We start from the raw sequence: 20887 nt of genomic DNA, 5'->3' as shown, positions 1-20887 counted from the left end.
GATACCCGTCCAGGACACTAGCGACGGACGAGATCAGAGACAAATGACGACGACCACAGCATGGGCTGTGTCTAGGTGGACATGGGCATGATGATGGAGGGAACGACCGCAGCAGCGACAGAGGTAGGTAGGAAGCAATTGGCGACGCAAGAGGGGAGTGGTCTCCGCACCTTAGTCAGCTACAGTCACTTCGTTGGTAAATAACTACTCCAATCGTATTAAAGGGAAACAGTTTCTTCTAATTAGTTACTACTCTATGGGCAGGAATTAATTGATATTTTGTTTCATTGGTGAACAACCCAGGTGTAGTTCCCTTGTGTAGCACTGCCAGTCTTTGCAGGAATGTGGATGTCACATCGGGGCGGGCGTGGGTGTCCATAACCTGAAAGCAGTAACTACCTTCACCAACTATCGTCTCAGGTTGCTTTAATGGCAAGGGCTAGATTCGGCTGTTAGTGGATCCTCTAATCACTATATTCAATCAATAACCTATTTGTTTATTGGAGGATTTATTAGCGATTGTTGTTCCTAGTATGAGAGGAGCATGTGACCTACACAGATACATACCAATACCGCCAGCGCATGGAGTCACTTCCCTCCGACTGACTTCGCTCTTGCGCGCCCTGCGTCATGGAGGCTGCACCACTCACCTTGGTATGCTAAACTGACTGTCTGCCTGCCTCTTGCCGCTGACTGGATCCATCTAGGCGCATACCCACGCCCGAAATGCGGTGCTCGAGACACGCAAGTCCAACCCGGTGGCCGCCAGCGAGGAACACGATCTGGCGGCCGGTGAGTTTGCGGCTGCAGCTCAGAGTAGCGTCGATCACGAAGTGAGTTTGGCGTTTCGTCTCCTCTGTCATTTCCAGCTCTGACCGGTGGATGTCCCAAAGGCACTGCGTACCCTCCAGTTACTCGAAAGCCACCACAAGAAGCTCGCGGAGATCCTAAGATTCCAGCATGAACATCCAGTTAGCGCAAATTCAGAGCCCACGGCTAATGTTGTATCGCCGAATCCCGCGTCTCAACCATCCTCAACAGATGTCGGGGCCCTGAAGACCCCACATATCACCCCAGATGCCCAGAACCAGCCTCCAAGGCTGCCGGGGAATGCTCGCGTGTCAAGTCGGGAGACTTCCTCGATCGCCAGTGACCTCGCCTCTGCGCGGGGTATCCCGGCTCATCCGCGACGTGCATCGCCTGTATCGCCAACGCTCTCCTCTCAGCAGGCCGGAGCGAAGATGGCAGAAGCGCCACCGAGAATCAAAGCGGGGGACTCGAAATGGCAAGAGGTTCCGATGAAGGGGCGACGAGGCCGTGCATCTACGCCTCGACAACCGTGGTCTCCTCCCTTGCCCAGTGCTGCGGAACTTACCTCCCAACAAGCGGTGCCTCCGAGTATCATGGGGTCGGTCTCCCCGAAGGACACGACTTCAATGGCCGATGAACCATTCCAGCGTTTCTATTCAACATTTGAGGGTCTTATTTCGAGGATTTCTGCGCCACTGGCCTTTGCAGGGCTCCCTCTTGGGTCTGAGGAGCCAAAAAAACCACCCCACCGAGTCGGAAGTCTGCTGCTGAGGCGAAACTGGACCGACATCACGCGACTTCGGATCGATCGACTTCTTCCGCTGAACCAGATGTGAGTCGGCTCTTCTCGCGAGCTGCGCTGCGTTCGATTCAGGACACTCCTGGAACGAGTCCAGGAAATCCGAATGAGTCGTTCTACGTTGTCCCCACTACGGGTGGCACAATGTCCTATGCGGGAATCTTGACACGGGCGGAGAAGGAAGCACGCAGAAACAGTCTGGAGGATGCCGATGATGACTTTGTGGATGCACGCGAGACCCCTTCTTCCCCGGAAGTACGCCAGGGTTCCAATTCACGGACCTTGCGGAGGGGAGCTACTGAGAAGATCACCAATCTCCAAAACCCCAAGACTCTGGAAGAACTGCAGATGGAAAACCAAGCCCTAAAGCATCTGTCCGACACACTTTCTAAACGACTACATATGTGGGAGGTCAACGCCCAGTCGTCATCGATGGCATTGCAGCAATCGTTAAGGGCGATGCACCACCACAATGTCCCATCTCCAGAACATGCTTTGTCCACCGCTACATCTCCGACAGCTCAACTTTCTAGCGCTCCAGCCATGTCGGAATCAGACCCGCGGGTCAAAGAACTGGAAGAGATCGTTCGCCGCGGTGAGCAGGAGCTAGAGCGCGTTGGCCGCGAGAACGAAAAGTTGACGAATGTGCTTGGGCGGTACCGAGACCGCTGGGAAAAACTAAAGGAGGGAGCCAAGACCCGGCGAGCAGAGGGCCGGGCAGGTGGTGATGCCCAAAGCAATCCTCCAGCGGCCAGCCCTAACACGCCCAAGAAATCAGAAGGCCCGGTCTCTCCGACCGTCAGTTCAGGAGCGAGTCCCAAAACGGCACCTCGCGTGGAGGATAGCCCTGCCGTGGAGGCTGGGCTCCACATGGACATTGGGGACACTTAGCCTTCTGCACCAGGCAAGTTCTCACTCGTTCCGTTCTTTACACTGCCTCGTGGGGAATATCGCAAGACACTTCGGGATCGTGACCCGGACGATTTGAGAGTCCTAAGCATCCCGGCAAGATGGCCGAGTTGGTCTATGGCGCACGGTTCAGGTCCACCCGAATCCGATTGGTAACCATCAATCTCCGTGTCTCGAAAGGGGCGTGGGTTCGAATCCCACTCTTGTCATTCATGTTTTTGCCACCCGTGGATTCGATCCAACTATCCTATGAGTTTATGATAGATAGAAGTATACATATGACTCAACGACTTGCATTTTACCATCCGAAAGTTGCCCCTCAACATCACTCACCAAAAGTAGGAAACAAGCAAGGCTAGCCATACAACCATCACACCTCCGAAGACCAACATATTCCACACAGCCCGCCGATGATGCATCTCCATGGTCATAGCAATGCGTTCCGCCCACGCCTTGGGCGGATTCCCATTTGGAAAATCCATCTGCGGCACCTCCTTGTCCAAAAACCCTGCACAGTGGCTCCCAGCCATCATCAACAGACCACTCCAGGAGTTGGTGACCCGGTAAACCCAAACCCTTGATAGAAGCAACATGCTGGTCATATACCCACTTGCCATTAGAATGAAAACTCCCCCGAAAAAACCGCGGCATCATCGTCCGACACATCGCCTGCCGGACCCAGAACAACTCCGCGCTAAACCACGACTTGCACCAGTCCCAGTCCATGGGGTTCGAGTCGAAATAGCCCATTGTCTGTTGCATGCTGCGGTACCAGCCGTCCAGATCGCGCCGCAGGTTCAGAATTACTTTGGCGTCTGGATATGCCGCGATGAGCTCGGGTGCGAACTCTGCTGCTAGCAGGTCACTCACGCCGACGCTGTCGCCCAGGATTGTATCGAAATCTTCTGCGGTAAGCTTGGGGGATTGCGGGCCTGGACTCGGCGCCGTGCAGTATTTTTTTTGGAGAAGGCGGTATGTCGCTTCTAGTGAGCAGGGTGGCAGGATCGTGTCGAAGCCATGGTATGTATGATCGAAGCCGAGGATGTGTAGTGCTTCTCGTAGCGATTCGGTGCCTGATCTAGAGATTCCTACTGCTAGCACTTGCATGGGCTTTTGGCGTTTGCCTGCTGGTGCAGGGAGGCCATACATGGTGTGCAGTAGCCAGTCTGGGATGAAGTCCATTTTTGCGCGGCTCGTGTTTGGCAGAGAGCTGTATCAAGACGTTTATATGGCGGCTGACAGCGGAACATATATACTACTGTGGACACTGAAGGCCTAAAAGATGTCGATCTATCTCTAATCAAGGCATAACAACGAGGCAATGCCAAGACAATCAGCAATGTGCCTAGAACATTGGCAGAAGGCTAGCAATAGTTAGCGTATGACTATAATTAACTCCAAAACTGGTGCATGCGACCATAGGTTGCGGAAAACAGGCCTTCGTATCCGCTCAGTCGCTCTTAGCTCGTGATTTCCAATTTCTAGAGGCGCATGCGGTGATGCAGACTTGACATCGATATCCTTGACGACTGTGGTTCTTTGTACTAAGGGAAGGCACATCTGGGTGAGATGACCAACAGTGAGGGGAGTGTTTACTTGAGTGTGCTCGAAACGTTAAATTTTCTGTGCCAATCCTCTACCACTAAATACATACGACAAAAAAACTCAAATCACAAAACTCCAATACAATATCTATGGTAATATCCTTCAAGGTCACGAAGTGGTGTCATCTGGACCCCACGCGCACCAAACCTTCGGCACATAATCTGTGGGATACAAGACATCGTAGCATGTCTCCGTACCCATTGACTCCATGTCCGTTTCGCAGACCACACTGAAATCAGGGCATTCGAGAGTTGCGGTATCGCCGTTGTACGTGCAATCTTTGAAAGTATCATCACTGACGTCCGCATCATCGCCGAAGCTGATTGTAGGCGGGTTAGGGACATCATTGAGTGAGATATCGCCGGAAGCTTCGCTCTCCCCAAGCGCATCCGAATTACACCAGTCGATAGTCTGGGTGCCCATATCGATGTGGAAGATTTGCCAGTAGACGTCAAATGCCCCCGTAGGGTCCTCATAGGCGATATAGAGCTGATCGGTGGGAGTGGCTGCTGCAGCTGATGCGCTCGACGCGCTTGCTTCCGATGCTGAAACACTAGCCCTAGATGCAGATGCGGCGGACGAATCAGACGAGGTAAAGGAGCCAGCTTTGCTTGGGCTCCGTGTCGATGCAGGACCCGATGTGGTTGTGGAACCTCTGGAAGTCGGAGATGAGCTTCGTGTCGTTGTAGGACCTGATACTGGGGTAGGCGGAATTGTAGAAGGAACCGAAGATGTCAAGGGCATAGAACCACTAGAACCAGGGGCTGCGGTTCCAGAGTAGTCGGAGGGCGTGATTGCAACCGGGCCAGGTGCCGAAACTTGAAGCGCCGGCCGCGAGCATACACCGCCAATCGTCGTAACTGTGTGCATCGTGCTGGGGGAGGCATCACAACCGGTCCGAGTCTTACATATCTCGGTACTGGTCGTACTCATCGATGCAGAGGCTGAGCCAGGCATCGCGGAGATAATCGTGGACCAGGTGCAGTCCGAGAAGGTAGTGCTTGCCGTGCAAGAAGATGAAGGCGAAGATGAAGACGACGGTGAAGACGACGGTGAATATGTAGATGATGACGTTTCAGAAGACTGGGTCTCAGAATGGGACTCAGACTGGGACTGAGAGCTGTGGTTATCGTCATCTTTGAGCTTTTCCTCCATGTCGTCCACAATTTTACTGATTTCATCCAGATACTCAGTTCCCTTCCTGACCAGGTTCTCAATATCGTCGGTCACCTCGTCAGGGTCATCGGGGATCTCGCTGGTGATATCATCCGCAACTGACTTCACACAGCTAATCGCGGCATCAGCGATGTCCTTAGCAGTATCCACAGTGGCCCCAACTGCTTCTGAGGCGAGGTTTCCAATGGCACCAAAGAGACCTCTCTTTTCAAGGGCTCTCTTCTTCGGGCTTGAGCAAGGAGACTTGCTCGAATCGAAGTTTATTTTGGAAAGATAATCTTCAGACAGGTCCTCAATATCTTCGATATGTTGCTTGTAACTCTTCGGGTCCTTCTTAAGGTCATCGATGTTGTTATAGATGTTCCCCAAGAGGACTGCGATAATAGAGGCATCGTGGTTGGCTGGGGTCCCAGTGATAGTACCAGAGGGCAAGGCAGTCAATGTACCCCAGGGTTCCGATGATGGTGAGCCCGTAGGCGCGTAATTACCGATTGCAGAATCACTGCCAGTTGCACCTGCAGTAAAGGAGTCGAGGTCAGGGGCGGAAGACAGATCGGCCGATGTAAGCTGATTCGATGGGGCCACAGTCGGTACTGAGCCTCCAGCAGAATTTGTATGAGAACCTGGCGGTCTACTAGGAGTGGTTAACGACTGACCCGGCGAGCTCGAAGGAAAGGAGGGCCCGGTGCCGCTTGATGTGCCACCTGGAAGAGATTTTGATGTTCCCGATGCTGGGCCACTCGAGGGGTTGTTCGGGATAGAACTAGAAAGTCCATTTGGAGAAGAGCTCGGAGGAGTAGTCCCGATTGAGCCTGGAGTAGTAGGCATGGAACTAGGCTGACCCGGTGACGAACGGGCCCCAGTAGATGATCTCGGCGGCACAACGGGCACGCTGCCAGATGGCGACTTGGAAGGAGTCCCCGGATTCTTGCTAGATTTGGAGCTCGGTGGAACGACTGAAGGAGTACTGGGCCTCGGGGTGCTAGTAGAGAGAATAGGACTGAAGTGAATTGTGGGCACCTTCCCATCCGGAACGGTGACAACAGAGGTAAATTGCTCTCTGTGACTGCGTGCATGATTGAACGACGACGGGGTAGAAGTTCGAGGCGTCACCGTAGGCGTCGAACCTGGCGGCGGTGTTGGGACAAAGTCGACCACAGGAGCGACGCTATTAGGCACAATGAGATTGGCTGTGATAGTTGTGGTCCAGTTTGCGCTGGCTTCCTGCAGCAGGGGAAGCAGCAGCAGCAGTGCAGCACCCTTGACAGCCATACTAACGAGAGTCAATTTGCCGCTATGAATTGGTGAATTGAAGAGCAGCAGTGGGAGGAATCATTTATACAACAACCCCGTATTGGGGCCAATTCATGGGGTGTGAAGTATACCATCCTGGATCCAGCAAGGTGGAGAACGGCATCGGAGAATAGGGACAAGGCTCTGGTGGCGAGAGGAATATCGGATTGTAAAAACGCCCCTGATGAGCTGATAACGGGTCTGAAGATGAAACGCAGAATTAAAACGAGGCTAATGAAGACTGGGTTTCTAGATTAGGAAATTGCCCCTGATGAGCTGATAATGGGTCTGAAGATGGATCGCGGAATAGAAACAAGGCTCTATGACCCAACCAATGAAGGCCAGATTTTCCCTCTATGCCAAGAAGGCATACAGTACTTGCCTGCTTCCGGTAGCAGCAGGTAGTATGCTTATGCGGACAGTGGGTCCGAAGATGCAGAATACGATGAAGATCCTGAAGATCCTCTAGATCGGTATTGAACATAGCCCTTTCCCCGGGGAGGAAAGAACATTAGGAGTGGACCTGACAAGTTAGTGAAGATCGTCTTCTTATTTCTCTGCTGACAGCCCCCCGCTCCGCCACACTCCGGCGGGCCTAAAATAGAGATTGCTTTGTATCGAAAAAGCCAATGAACTATTCATCAGTAAAGTGCACATTACTAAACTGGTCTGACCTTCGGCCTGTGCTTTCCTGGTTCTTCTCGTTGGTCCTGTCAAAGGAACATCAAACACATAACCCTGCGCCACCTTGGGGGCAAAGGGGCCGAAAGCTAATTTCACGGCGATCTTTTCTATGAAAGAAAACATTGGCACAAATGCTGCACTCCTTATTTTTATGTATACCCAATATGGCTTCCAGCAGTTGTTCCTCTGGGGTTCGTGCTTATCCATTGGCACTTGATCCCAGTAAGTTCGGGGCGTAAAGCTAGTAACAGGAAGATCATTTCTACAAAAAAAAAAAAAAAAAAAAAAAAAAAAACATACGACATCAAAAATCTCTATAGATATTCCAAAACTGCTGCGAATGAAAGGTCCGTGACCGGATACTCACTCCTGTCTAGCCCTTTGCCCCCACGAGGCTGAGACGCATCGCTAGGTACACTGTATAGTTATTGGCTTCGGGCCAATTTGCAAACAGGAATTGGAAAATCTTTAATAATGGCCTTGTTCAGCTCATCTCCGATATGGTATCTGGTCTTTCTCCCCAAATAAGCTCCCCCTTTTTCTTTTTTAGCTCTTTTTCTTCCTCCTTGGCCCGGACACTCCCTTGATAGCCACCTGAGCTATAAAAAGCTCTCTCCTCCATCGTCCGGTCAGCGAGACCTGCTGCAGTCAGTCTCGATTGAGCCACCAACATGTTGTTGCTCAGAAAGATCTGCTTTCTTCTCTTTCTGATCCTCGACCTTTCCTTTGCGGCATTAATACAAGTATACCGGGACACCTCGGCACCAAACCTTGCAGGCAGCGCGGACTCCGTCTACCTCTGGAGCGCGGTCGCTACGTTCAACCAATACGTCACAAACGGCCAACTGGTGCAAATAGCCGAAGATGGCTTCAAATCCATGCTCTTGAACGCATGGGGCAGCGTGGACCCAAACCGGATTCCACTGGTCATGACAGCGATTGTACACGAAAATGAAAATAAGCAATGGGACGTTTACCTCGCCTCGTCAACCAAAGGCAAAGAGTCTTTGGTATACCAAGTCACGAAGTCATCTCGCGGAAAGCAGCGATGCGGTGTCGTGTGGGAGACAGTTCCTGTATCGTTGAAGAACGCGCTTGATACGTGCAGCCGGGAAACCGGGGTGGGACAACACCAGTTCGACGCCAAGTGCGGTGAGATGACTGCCCTCTTGGAGATAGCTTCAAAAACTGGACAAGATCCACGGGATATAGCGGCTAGTTCCAGGATTGTGACCTGGCAGGGCTACTATGACGACGAAGGAGTTTACGAGAGAGGCCGTATTAAGGCACCTTGCTGGTCAGAAGGGAACTTTGGATGCAGAGATACTCTGCGCGCCCTTGCGTCCAGTATCCAGGTCGTTAATACGGGTCGCCAGAGCTACGCCAACAATCAGCCCGTGGGGATTTCTTTCCAGCCTATATTTCCTGGATACGAGACGGGTGCACAACGACGACCCAGTTGAGAAGAGAAAGATATGTGAGGATTTTCAGGATCTTGAGCATGGCCCTGATGAGGATAATATGTGTGAACAATCCCAATAGTCATATAAATGCCGTGTCGTGTGAGATATAGAAGTCGCAAGGATTCAGGTTTTCGAAGTCTCGTTTATAGTAAGGTCAAAGTAGTCATCAGCTCAGGTCTTGAAAGCTACAGTAGAAAATAAACGGAGTAGCTCTTCACTTCGGTAAGGCTTCTTTCGCTGCGCGAATAAACCTAGATATAGGCGAAAAGCTATGAACAGCGATTAGTATCGGAGAAGCCAAGAGCTACATTCGCATAAGATAAATACTATGAATATATCATGCCAGGGTGAAGCCTTCCAAGTCTAACATTGCGAACTTTTAAAGAACCTTCCGCTCAGGACATAGTCTAGTCTCGGTCCAGATCCCGTTAGAAACATGATCAGATACAACCTCCAAGCAAATTCCTTCCTGAGAACAAGCCGCCCGCGCGGCATCTCGTTTTTCGTTAATAGCAGGTGTGCTCCAGAACTGCGACCACTTTCGCACACAGACTCGCCTCAGACTAGGTATGTGTTTTCGTAACCTCGCTGCATTGTTCCCGATAAGATCTAGTATATGTTTCTCCTGCCAGCCTTCCTCATCGACCGTCTGATAATCCGCCCGCAAGCAGAGTTGCTCGACGGTATCGGGTAAGCCCGATACTAGATCAGTTGATGGCTCTGTAGACCATCCTGCAAGTAAATTTACTGGCATCTCAACGGAACGAAGGCTTGGAAATTGCGTTAGTAAACCATAGAATGGGTTACTAAGCTCCTCCTCCCCATCTTCCAGCCAGACCTCACACATAGTAGGTGGGAAGTACTCTATACCAAAAGACAAGTTTGTGAGAGACTCTCTGATAGACTTCAAACCTTGAATAATGGCAGGCCCATCTTGCAAGGCTACTTCTTTGCCCCATCTATATGTCATTCCCAGATGCAGAGTCTTCAAATCTGGGGCTAGAGAGAGAATATTGGGAACCTGATCCTCCTGAATGGTTGTTCGAGCTAGGATGAGAGATTGCAGCCCTGAAAGTTCCGGACGTTTTTCAGGCAGTTCGATGCCCTGCTTAGTCCGAAGCCAGATTGTAAGAGACTTGATCGACGGCAAGTAGAACCAAGCAGGAAATTGATCCGAATTGCACTGAGGATAGCCGGGCTCTTCGTGAATCTCGGGAGGGCCACCAGATATTGTATCACGGCGAACATTCCCGCCATAGTCCACGTCTGTGAGGGACGTGAACTGTGATAATGATGACTTTGTGGACGAAAAGAGAGCGTGCCGTAGCATCAGCCCCGGAAACCCCGACTGCCACACGAAAGAATAGTCAAGGCACAGAGACCGCAGGTTATGAAGTTGGGAAAGGAGAACGGACACAAAGGCATAGGGGTCCCCATTTTCAAGAGCATGGATCCAGGTATCAGCATTTGGAAACCCACCAGTCCTAACAATAGCTTGAGCGTGCCGTAAGACATCTGTGAATCCTGTAATCTCTTCTTTGCAGTCTGTCCCGCAGCTTGGGGGTTCCCAGAAATCGGTTGACTTGACCCTTTGATGGGACAAAAGACTCAAGTGTTGTATATCGGATGCGCGCTCTGGCTTCTCTAGGATGGCACGAAACAATAGGAATATTCTGCGGAGAGGAATCGGACGCCATTCCCAAACGATTTTCTTGAAAACAAAAGGCTCGACGAGAGCATTGCTGCTCTTGGACACTAAAAGAAGCGACAAATAATCCTCTGAAGATAGGTGTTGCAGAACATTCAGCCAGCAATCAGAGGGTAGTGAAGTCACGGGACTTTACAGATGTTAGCGAGACGGTGAGGAAGTTTATAGGAGGCACCATGCAGGACTCGCCTTGAGCTGGAACTGCCAGCCATCTTCGCACTGGGGAAATGTGAAGGGCTGAGGCGGTGAGGGCGGGGTAGAGACCGTAGAGACCACGAGCTGCTGAAGGATCTCACTAGGTTGACCAGCATCGACTGAAAAGAGGGGTCAGAAGCTGGTCAGATTCAACTGGTGTGTAAAGCGATATGTTTCTTATCATTTGGTCTCGAGAACGGCCCCCAATTCTTTGGAGACTGGAGTAGCCTCGCCCCCGAGCAGCGCCCCCCGCCGATCTTCGTTATAAAGGCCATCAGGGGTGGTCTAATCATACTATTCCCCATTTCAGCTGGGAGGGTCTGTGCGGCAGCGGCGCGACGAAGGGTAATTCTCACCTGATTCTCACCCTCCTCACTTATGTATGTAGACTAGTTCTGTTGTTAGGATATCATTATAATTAAACCCGGAACTGGTACATGCGACCACAGGGTGTGGAGAACAGGGCTTCCCGTCCGCTCAGCCGTACTTAAGCCACACGCCGGTCAGTTAGTAGTTGGGTGGGTGACCACCAGCGAATCCTGACTGTTGCATGTATCCATTTTCTTTTTGTTTTATTTCTTTGCGTTGGTTGGTTCTATTCCAATTAAACTACTGACAGTTACTTTTCTTAATTGTTTTCGTTGAGTACTGCATTGAATCGGGCCCAGGTGTCTATTATAGCCGATATTTTGCAAATTTCGCTATTTATTGAATAAAAAGGATTTATAATATCCTAATTTAGTTCAATGACTATTGATAAAGTTGATGACTATTGCGCTTACAAAATCACCCACGTCCTAAATAGGGTACAAAAAGCAATTGAAGCGGCAGAGCCCTCTAGGGGCTATGTGCAAGCGGCCTTCAACGAATGACCACGACGACGCACCGTACAGCTCTATTGATATTGCAATAATGCGGAAACTTCAACAAAACCTGCCAGGAGCTGTTGGAGAACATGGTACTTTCTACGATAGAATAGGAGTATCATTAAGCAGGCAAGGAATGCTGACCTACCTCTACCGTTGCGCTGCGTTGATATACTTGAATCGCGCAGTAGCGGGGGTAAACATGGCATCCTTTCAACACGACAGACTAGTGAGGGAAGGCCTTCTGCTCTAAACAAAAATCTTGGCTCTTGCGAGAGTGCTTGGCCGTTGTTCGTTCTATCTTGCGAGGCTAATCAGGATGAGCAACGCCTCCAAATATTGCAAATTTTGTCGGCAATGAGGCGAGAGTCTCTCAGCCGATCTAATCATGTCCCCTTGATTCAACGCATGGTTGAGGCGATATGGAATCAGAATGACCTTGATATCGACTGTGGTGTCAAGTACGTCAGAACTCTCCACGCTATAATCTCATCTGCGCCATCCTTGCCACTTTTTGCTTGATTAGCAATGGACAAAGCTTGGATCAACTAGGTGCTCCTGCTAAGAAGTGAAGGGACAATGTTGAAGTTGATTTCACCACATAGTCCATCAGATACAGTCATGTAGGGTTCGAGATAAACGTCACTATTATGAGAGAGACCCAAATGTGCAGCGGCCTAAGGCGGTGGGAAAATAATTCTATACGCATGTATTTCTATTTGATTGTTGCATATCGTGATAGCTTCATGCTTACAGAGAATATCCAACAGTACTGACTTATGCACTCACAATGTCCTGCAAAAGAGCGGCAACTTTATCCGGCATGCTCAAAAACGGCGAGTGCGAGCTCGGCAATCGATAGGTGTCCTCCGGCCCACCGACCTTAGAAGCAAACTGCTCCTGGAATGGCGGCGGCAGAGCATGATCCTGCTCGCAGATGATATAGGCACAGGGTATTTCGTGCCAGGGCTCATAGGTAGCTTCTCCAGAGAAGACAGAGCGCGAGGTGTGTACCATAGCAGCATTCCATTGTTCTTGTTCTCCAGGAGGGAGATCTTGCCAGCCGACAGCGCCGGCAGCATCGGCATAGACGTAGTCGCCCTACATGATGGTTAGCTTTGTTAAATAAAGATAAATTGTGTGAAGATCTTGAAAGTACATAGTAGGGTAATAGCTGTGTAAAGATCTAGTTCGGTATGAGGGGCAATTATACATACCTCGACCCTCATCCAAGGCAAAAAGTTCCCTCCCAACATACCCAACAAGCTCTGTCCCTTGTCTAGGGCGAATGCAGACAAGAAAACAACCTTCGAAACCCCGCCAGGTTTATTTGCAGCTCCACGAGCTATCTTATCCAGTCCCTCGACAGCAGCAGAGGCCACAACGCCACCATAGGAGTGCGCCACAACGACAACATCTTTTCCCTCATCCACGAGCGTAGTCAAAACATCACGTAGGGAAGCGACATCATCCGCCAAAGTCTTAGAGGGAGGTTCAGCGCCAATTGAGGGGTGCGGGGGACATTCCGACGAAACACCGAGGGCATCCAGACGGGCTCGGAGGGGGCCAAAGACTTTTGGGGTTACCCAGGCGCCGAGGGCGAAGACAAATGTAAGGGAACTCATACGTAAAATTGCATAGAAGATTAATATAGTATTGGAGATAGGGGAGGTGGGTGATTCATTCTGTTGGATTCGGAACCCAGGGGTGGAATTAATTCGCTTAGGGTTCCGCGATTTTATGATAATGGAACAGCCAGGAACAGTCGGGTTTTCTTCTAATCAACTACTTGCCCCGCTACAACCGCGCTAGCTGTTGGGGGTCGAACTTGGGGGCGAATACCTAGTCCTAACCGAGACTGGATGAAGTTTAATCAGTACCATTGTCGTCGTCCTCATGTTCATTACCCCTCTCTATTTCAATAACCTCCTGCATATACTTGGAATGCGTTCAATCAACATCTGAATAACTTCGAGTGGTAATTGAAATGATTATAAAGGGGAGGGGTAAACTAGGTGCAACATAATCGTTATGTGAGAATAAGGCTAGTGTTAGAGATAATACACTCTAGTGGCTTGGCTATGAAAGCATTTGAAACGGCGAAGGATTTCGGCCCCTATCTTTCCCATTAACTTTGTCAAGTGTGTTAAAGAGTCCCCATCCTTCTAAAGACAATAAAAAGAGAGGCGTGCAGTTTGAGAGCTCTACGGTATGGCAGCCTGATGTGAATCCGAAGAAATGGGACCGTTCGGAAATATCAGAGCGATGGGAAGTCAAGTGGGCCGACCCGCTGTGCAGGGCGTCTAGTTTTCCCGAGCCCCCTATTAGGACTCCCTGTCTGCAGCCTCGCGGCTTCAAGATCGTGTTCAAGTGCCGTTCCACCTTAGTGCCAAGATATGACACGGGCAACGACGATGCCGACGAAGACTAAACCATAACCAAGGTGTATAACTAACTATTCAGTACTGGTGAACAGAATTTTCCCTTTCGAGAATTAATCTTCCAATCATCTCCAAGCAAAACCTTTACAGTTGATGCATTATACGTGTTTTTAATTCAAGAAATTGAGTTCATAGCGTCTGTTTTTTTCCTGACCGATGGGCGCCCACGAGGGCCAATGGCTTATCGCATGTATCTCCTTTAGTTTCCTCTTTTCTTAACTTCTCAACTGTCTTGGGTATTAACAATTCTACCTACCTCTCTAAGAGGGCCGAGTCGCCAAAAATGGTGCCTAACGACGATGGCGAAACGACGCAGCCAAAACAGCGCATTACGACCATCGTACTCGCCGTGCTGGCCATATTTTTCATGTTTCTCAGGTTGGCGGCGCGCCAGATGAAGAGGGCGCCGTTGGGAATGGATGATTGGACTTTAATTATGGGATTGGTGAGGTTTTCGCCGCTTCGATTACTTGAATACCACAGACTAAACTAGCTACAGGTTTTTGTGGTAGCACTTGCAGCAGTCAATATCGTTTGTCTGTCTCACAAATTAGCTTGACTTCAGGAAGTAAACTGACAAATATCAAGGCATCCACTATGGTTTGGGCCGACACATGGACGCTATACTCCCGACTGACCAGCCAATCTTCCTTAAGGTAGAGTCTGATCGGCGAGAAGCGATGAGCTCACTGACATCTTTGGATAGCTCGTTTACGCCTTCGAACCGATCTATATCACCACCGTCGGAATTATCAAACTCTCTGTCCTCCTTATGTACCATCGCATCTTCCCTGTCCGCCTCATCAAAATCGGTGGTTATATTCTCGGCGGCATCACTATCGCCTGGGTAGTATCCGTTGATCTCGTCGCTATCTTTCAGTGTACGCCCATAGCTAGGGTGTATAACCCCATGCTTCCGGGTCACTGCATTGACCTCAAAGCTGCGCTGATCGGCAACGGAGTGCCGAATTTTGTAACGGATATCTGTATCCTCGCGTTACCGGCACGGCTTATTTGGCGGTTGCAGGCGAGCACGTTGCAGCGCATTTCTATTATTTTAGTATTTTTGAGTGGAAGTTTGTATGCGGTTCCCCGTTTCCTCACTCTCCTTTCTCGTTTGGATCCGGCTTCCAGGCTACGGAGTTGTTAGATATTAATGGATTATTGCTAACACGAATACAGTGTCGTATTTGCGAGTATCTACCGCTTCAGCCTCATCTTCATCTTCAATATCACCGATCTCTCCTGGACTCTCGCCGACGCACAAACCTGGTGCGTAGTCGAAACAGCCGCGGGAATTATCTCGGCCTGTCTGCCTACCACGGCGCCACTCATAAAGTCTTGCACCAGTACATTTGTCTCGACTGTCCGCTCCTCATCCAAGTTCAATAATACCCAGTCTGCCACTGGAGGAAATAAGCCAGGGCGTGCTGGTGTGGCGAAATCCACCAACGCTGAGGGTGTGCTGGAAGGGACAGGCGAAAGGGATTATGCACTGGAAAGGGTCGGACCTGGCAATCTGGGGAGTCGTTCGCATGCTAAAGGGAAAGGTTGGACGATGATTGGAGCGGATGTTGATAGTGATTGATCTACGATCGATCCAAAATATGTATAGGCATCTAGAATAATACCTTTCGAGGCTAAGATATCAACAATGAGTTACCTCGGTAATACATGCTCTTATAGTGTCTTGACTGCAAGTTCCGGTCTGAGACAGATCCATTACCCCTGTTCATTGCGTTCCACCGAATAAAAATGATCTCCGTTCAGGACTGATGGCACACATTGGTGACAGTGTAATGTCAACATTAATTTGTGTCGTTCATGGTGTACAATGATATTCGAAATTGACTTTACCTCCAATCTCTCTCTTTATTTCCCAAGCCCCCACCTCAGCGCACTAGTCGTTATTAGGAAATCATTTCGCCGGAAATTCCATGCAAAAATCAGAATGTTAATTATGCTGATTGTTAATTGTGCTGAGAGAGCGGCGAGGGCCCGAGCTGTAAGCGACCGGTGGGCAGATCGATTATTGATCATATCAATGATCGACGCGGGGCCGAGGTAGCGTACCGGGGCAGCGAAGTATATAATGACCCGGAGAATCCAACTCAGTAAACCCTTCACAACACGAAAAACACAGTAGTCATTCAGGAAACCTATTCATTATGATTCCCACTCCTGACCCCATAACCATCCCCTTCTCCTATGAAAGTCTTCCAACAACACACATCAAACTAAACCACCAGCCAGCCGGTGCCAAAGAGGCCACACCAGTTGTGGTGGTGACTCTAAACCGACCGGAAAAACACAATGCCTTCACCCTAGACATGATGCGCGATTTCGAGAAAGTCTATCCAATGTTTGATGTGGATGAGCGCGTCAAAGTCGTTGTCCTAACCGGCGCGGGCAAGACGTTCTGTGCCGGCGCCGATCTGGAAATTGGATTTCCCCAGACACAGAAAGAGAGACCAGTGGACCACCGAGATAGGTATATCTTTTTTATTGAATTCATGATTATCTATGTTCTGATATTCTTCATGTCCATCTTTATAGTGGCGGCCGTTTGGCGTTGGCGATCTACCGATGTCGCAAACCGACGATTGTGGCGATGCAGGGGTCTGCTGTTGGGTTGGGAATGACTATGACTTTGCCTGCGGCCATTAGGTATACTCATTTATTTCTTCATCTTTCTGTATTCATAGAAACTAACATTATTATCAAGAATCGCGTACGAAAGAGGCAAGTACGGCTTCGTTTTTGCCCGCCGCGGCATCACCATGGAGTCAAGCTCTTCGTTCTTTCTCCCTCGCTTGATTGGCTTCTCGCGCGCAATGTACCTGCTAACCACGGGTGGTCTTTTCCCTCCAAACTCCAAGCATTTTGGGCCGCTTTTCGCTGAGACACTACCCCATGCAGAGAAAGTGCTGCCGCGGGCACTGGAACTGGCGACTGAGGTTGCGGAGAACGTGAGCCCACTGGCGTCGTATCTAAATCATTCGTTGATGTGGAGGGGACCTGCCTCGGCGGAAGAGTCGCACTTGGTTGATTCGGCGGTGCTTTACCATATGTTCAGCGGAAAGTATGTTGCCATTCGCCTCTCTACATTGGCATTATAGCGCTGACATTGAGTAGGGACCAGAAAGAAGGAGTGGGCGCTTTCTTTGAAAAGAGAAAGCCTGATTTTAAGGCTACGCTGGAAGAGGATGCGCCACCAATTTTTCCGTGGTGGTCTGAAGTGGACACCGGAAATAGGCCTAGGGCTGAGAAGCCGAAGCTGTAAATATCGTGGGACAATCACTTATGAAGTGTATGAGTCCGTGGCTTAACAACTATCGTGTTTTTGATAGCAATCGACAGTGGAATGCGTACTCCATCTTTTATTTACTATCTGCATTTCTCTCAAGTTTTCAATATCAACAGGACCAACCAGATGCAGTGACCACACCACTCCAAGCCCAATCACCGCACAGTAAACGTGGCATTGCCTCGAATATCCGCAGAACTGCTCCCAACCAAAACCGTAAAGGAACCAGGCTCAACAACATATTTCATGCGAGTATTCCAAAGCCCCAGATCCTCAACCGGAATAGGAATCTTCACATTCACGGTCTTCCCAGCTGGAATGACCACCTTCTCAAAGCCCTTGAGCTGGCGATTTGGAACAACCACAGTAGCAATGTCATCAGAGATGTACACTTGCACAACCTCGGTACCATCGCGATACGGATCAGTGTTAGTAACTTCAACACTGACAGTAACGGTATCAGACGCAGAGACAGTGCTACGGTCCACTCTAACATTGCCGTACTCAAAGTTCACGTAACTCTTGCCGTAACCAAACTCATACCAGGGGATCGGGCTTCCGAAGACATATTGGTGACCGAAGACGAGAGTCCCATTGGGATATTGGACGCCTGAGTCGGATATCGAACGACCTGAGTTCAGGTAGTCATAAAAGACCGGAATGTCGCCGACATATCGCGGGAAGCCCATAGATAGCTTGCCGGAAGGGTTGTAGTCGCCAAACAGAACATCCGCGAGCGCATTGCCGCCTTCTTCAGATGGGTAGAACTGTTGCACCAGGGCCTGGGTTGTGTTGGAAAGCCATACTTCTGTGATGGGCTTGCCGCTGGAGAGAACAACGACGGTCGGGACGCCGGTGTCGACAATGGCTTTAATCAAGGGGGCCTGAGCACCGACTAAGGACAGGTCATCTTCGTCAACGTGCTCACCAGTCCTGGTTTGAGATGTCCGTCAGCCTACGGTATTTCCATAAAGTTCAGCTCAACTCACGTTGCATTGAGTCCCTGCCACAGTTGGACTTGGTCTCGCGACCACGTTCCAACCACGACGACGGCCACGTCTGACTTCTTCGCGGCTTCGATTGCCTCAGGGAAACCGGACTGGTCATTGCTCCACCGCTCACACCCTTGTGCGTAGTGGATCTGGGCATTGTCGCCGACGGCGTTTCTGATACCATCCAGAGGAGTGACGCCGTGCCATTGACTCTCATACACCACATAGTCACCATACTAGCGAATAATATGTGAGACAAAATCCCGAAAAGAGAGGTGGGATGTGAAGTAATCGACTTACATTCATGTATCCATGCGCCATAGGTCCAATGACGGCAATGTTGCCTGACTTTTTCAACGGAAGCGTTTCATCATGATTCTCCAGCAGGATGATAGACTCCTTATCCAAGTCCCTTGCAAGCTGCTTAGCCTCGGGGCCGTTCAGAATGTTGGCCCACTCGCTCTGTGGTGCGATAGTATACGGATCTTCAAACAGGCCCATCTCGAACTTGGCCCGGAGGAGTCTGGACACGGCGGTATTTACGAGGTCAACGCTGAGTTTCCCAGACTTGACCATCTCTGGAATCTTCTGAAAGTTGCTAGGTGGCTGTTAGATCATCCTGCACTGTCGTTTTCTGCCGCGCTTACAATGAACCACCGCCCATCTCAACATCGGTTCCCGCGTCCAAAAGCTGCGTAGTAACGGCTTCCATGTCAAGGGGATTGCTCTGGCAGAGTTTGAAGTAACTGCATAGCCTGTCACTTCCACCGGCGTCAGTCATGACAAAGTAGTCGTAACCCCATTCGTTTCTCAGGATTTCCGTGATGGTGAGGTGGTTAGCAACAGCCGGGATTCCATCGTAGCTAGAAAAGGTCAGAATAAGGCCCAGCCAGTCCTTCTCAAAATACGTACGATGAATAGGCAGCCATAACACCCCAAGCACCACCGTCGATAATAGCTCTCTTAAACGACGGCAACCATCTGAGAAAACATTAGTACCCAAATATCCGGCAAAGGCCGATCAACGTACGTCGTCCGCAGTTCTCTCTCGCCGCCATGTACCGGTCCGGTATTGATGCCTTGTTCGGGATTACTGAATGCAGCAAAATGCTTGACCATTGCGGAAACCTTCTTGCTCTGGATGCCTTTCACGTAACTATACCCTATTTCTCCGGCGAGGTAGGCATCCTCCGAGAAGGTTTCTTCGACCTGTAACGCTTCCTTAGCTGTGCTCAGCGTCAGAAAATCTGTGGTATAGTTATCATACCCGACCATAACGAGGCTCGCGAGCCAAGTCAACGATAGGAGCAAAGAGCTGGTTGGCACCCAGCGCGCGGGCTTGTTGGCCGATGGTCTCTCCCATCTTTTGGACGAGCTACAGATAGAGAATTGTTAGATTTTCTACGCCACAATTGCATGCTATCAGCAGACCAAACACTCACTTTCCTGTTCCAAGAGGAGCCGTATGCAATAGGCGAGTTGAAGATCGTCGCATTGCCAATCAGGAAGCCGTGGATACCTATCCGCGACGAATTGATCAGTTTGTTTATAAAAGGCAAATTATTCATTTCTAGACAAACACTTACCTTCAGTCTGGACCAGCGCAGGAATACCCAGTGTGGTGTTATGCAGGAGATAATCCTGACCTCTCTTGATATTCTCGGCAAGCAATTGCCAGGACACAGGGTATCCGACTGTCGATCAAGTCAGAAATAAACACCTCTCGTACGTCGAGCCTGAGACTGATTCATACCGTAGAACATGCCCGCTTTCTCGGCCATATTCGCTTCGAGGCCGGAGTAGTTAAACGCCCCGGTGTCTTGATTCATCCAATTGGTTATATCTCCTGCAAGAAAGAAATGCTCAGTATTCGAGACAGTGACAGATAAAAGAAAAGACAGCGCACCCTGCATCAATTGAGCCATCTTATCCTCGATGGTCATCCGGCCTAGCAGGTCCTTCACTCTCTCATCTACAGGCGCCTTCGCGTTCTTGTAGAGGGGGGTGCTAGAACCGCCATGACCAGCGACCAGCGCAGCAAAAAGCTGCCCAAGCAATAGCCCGTTGGCAAATAGATTGACTATCATCGCAGACAAAATGTTCTCGTGTTCCTAGTGCTAAGTCTATGCGACTAGCTAAGTAGCCATGAGCATAGAAAAAGGAACCGGAGGACAAGCGAGCGTGGTCCTGCATATTAAATATGCAAGATTCCCGCCAGCTCATCTCGTTGATTCCTCGGCCTGCGCCTGCGGGTAATTTAATGCAAGCGAAGCTTGTCGGAGACACACCGTGATCTCCACGGAATGCGGGGCAAGTTTCGATCTGTATTAGTCTCGCAATTAACTTATGCCTCGGAGATGAGGCCGCAGTAGTACACGGCATTCGTGTCTAATGAGAGACTGCGTGGGTGTTGAGCTTAGCTTTGGCTTCCGGGACTAGCACTATAATGAGACGGAGCAACTCTCCGCCCCGTCTGTTGCATGGATTAGTCTCTGTTGTTTTTGCAAGGGTAATGATCCGATACCCCGGATTGGAGGGGGCAATCCGACGGGTAAATTCAAGGTTCAGCCAGTGGAGGCTCCTGCAGACATGGGGAGGCATGCTTTTTGGTCCTTTTTCCACCTATTAGGGCTTCGTTC

At 50.1% G+C, this 20887-nt stretch overlaps 8 protein-coding genes across 8 annotated transcripts; 5 read left to right on the top strand and 3 right to left on the bottom strand.

Annotated features, from left to right (window-relative positions):
* Window positions 1-630: 630 nt before the first annotated feature.
* On the top strand, window positions 631-2500 carry N7474_001934 (uncharacterized protein; the record flags this gene model as incomplete). Its single annotated transcript, XM_057193349.1, has 4 exons — window positions 631-654; window positions 708-833; window positions 912-1531; window positions 1564-2500. 4 exons carry the CDS (start codon window positions 631-633, stop codon window positions 2498-2500), a joined length of 1707 nt encoding a protein of 568 aa, XP_057058302.1.
* Window positions 2501-2847: 347 nt separating this feature from the next.
* Window positions 2848-3700, bottom strand: N7474_001933 (sulfotransferase family protein; the record flags this gene model as incomplete). The annotated part of the gene is made up of 2 exons (XM_057193348.1): window positions 2848-3026; window positions 3094-3700. 2 exons carry the CDS (start codon window positions 3698-3700, stop codon window positions 2848-2850), a joined length of 786 nt encoding a protein of 261 aa, XP_057058301.1.
* A 512-nt stretch (window positions 3701-4212) lies between these two features.
* Window positions 4213-4904, top strand: N7474_001932 (uncharacterized protein; the record flags this gene model as incomplete). The annotated part of the gene is made up of 3 exons (XM_057193347.1): window positions 4213-4286; window positions 4363-4448; window positions 4627-4904. The coding sequence occupies 3 exons, from the start codon at window positions 4213-4215 to the stop codon at window positions 4902-4904; spliced, it is 438 nt and encodes a 145-aa protein (XP_057058300.1).
* A 3043-nt stretch (window positions 4905-7947) lies between these two features.
* On the top strand, window positions 7948-8739 carry N7474_001931 (uncharacterized protein; the record flags this gene model as incomplete). Its single annotated transcript, XM_057193346.1, has 1 exon — window positions 7948-8739. The coding sequence occupies one exon, from the start codon at window positions 7948-7950 to the stop codon at window positions 8737-8739; it is 792 nt and encodes a 263-aa protein (XP_057058299.1).
* Window positions 8740-12285: 3546 nt separating this feature from the next.
* Window positions 12286-13133, bottom strand: N7474_001930 (alpha/beta hydrolase; the record flags this gene model as incomplete). The annotated part of the gene is made up of 2 exons (XM_057193345.1): window positions 12286-12609; window positions 12726-13133. The coding sequence occupies 2 exons, from the start codon at window positions 13131-13133 to the stop codon at window positions 12286-12288; spliced, it is 732 nt and encodes a 243-aa protein (XP_057058298.1).
* A 1099-nt stretch (window positions 13134-14232) lies between these two features.
* On the top strand, window positions 14233-15537 carry N7474_001929 (uncharacterized protein; the record flags this gene model as incomplete). Its single annotated transcript, XM_057193344.1, has 5 exons — window positions 14233-14394; window positions 14449-14485; window positions 14538-14605; window positions 14656-15029; window positions 15132-15537. The coding sequence occupies 5 exons, from the start codon at window positions 14233-14235 to the stop codon at window positions 15535-15537; spliced, it is 1047 nt and encodes a 348-aa protein (XP_057058297.1).
* A 580-nt stretch (window positions 15538-16117) lies between these two features.
* Window positions 16118-17232, top strand: N7474_001928 (uncharacterized protein; the record flags this gene model as incomplete). Its single annotated transcript, XM_057193343.1, has 4 exons — window positions 16118-16440; window positions 16506-16616; window positions 16675-17031; window positions 17085-17232. The coding sequence occupies 4 exons, from the start codon at window positions 16118-16120 to the stop codon at window positions 17230-17232; spliced, it is 939 nt and encodes a 312-aa protein (XP_057058296.1).
* A 179-nt stretch (window positions 17233-17411) lies between these two features.
* N7474_001927 (uncharacterized protein) lies at window positions 17412-20335 on the bottom strand (the record flags this gene model as incomplete). The annotated part of the gene is made up of 11 exons (XM_057193342.1): window positions 17412-18189; window positions 18246-18484; window positions 18549-18846; window positions 18896-19111; window positions 19161-19229; window positions 19279-19457; window positions 19516-19623; window positions 19691-19767; window positions 19835-19942; window positions 20002-20094; window positions 20155-20335. The coding sequence occupies 11 exons, from the start codon at window positions 20333-20335 to the stop codon at window positions 17412-17414; spliced, it is 2346 nt and encodes a 781-aa protein (XP_057058295.1).
* Between the last annotated feature and the right edge of the window lie 552 nt (window positions 20336-20887).

Source organism: Penicillium riverlandense, assembly GCF_028828495.1.
Source record: "Penicillium riverlandense strain IBT 135883 chromosome Unknown utg000001l_segment0_segment0, whole genome shotgun sequence".
Lineage (NCBI taxonomy): Eukaryota > Fungi > Ascomycota > Eurotiomycetes > Eurotiales > Aspergillaceae > Penicillium > Penicillium riverlandense.
Note: the sequence above shows the minus strand (reverse complement) of the source record. Positions and strands in the feature narration are given on the sequence as shown.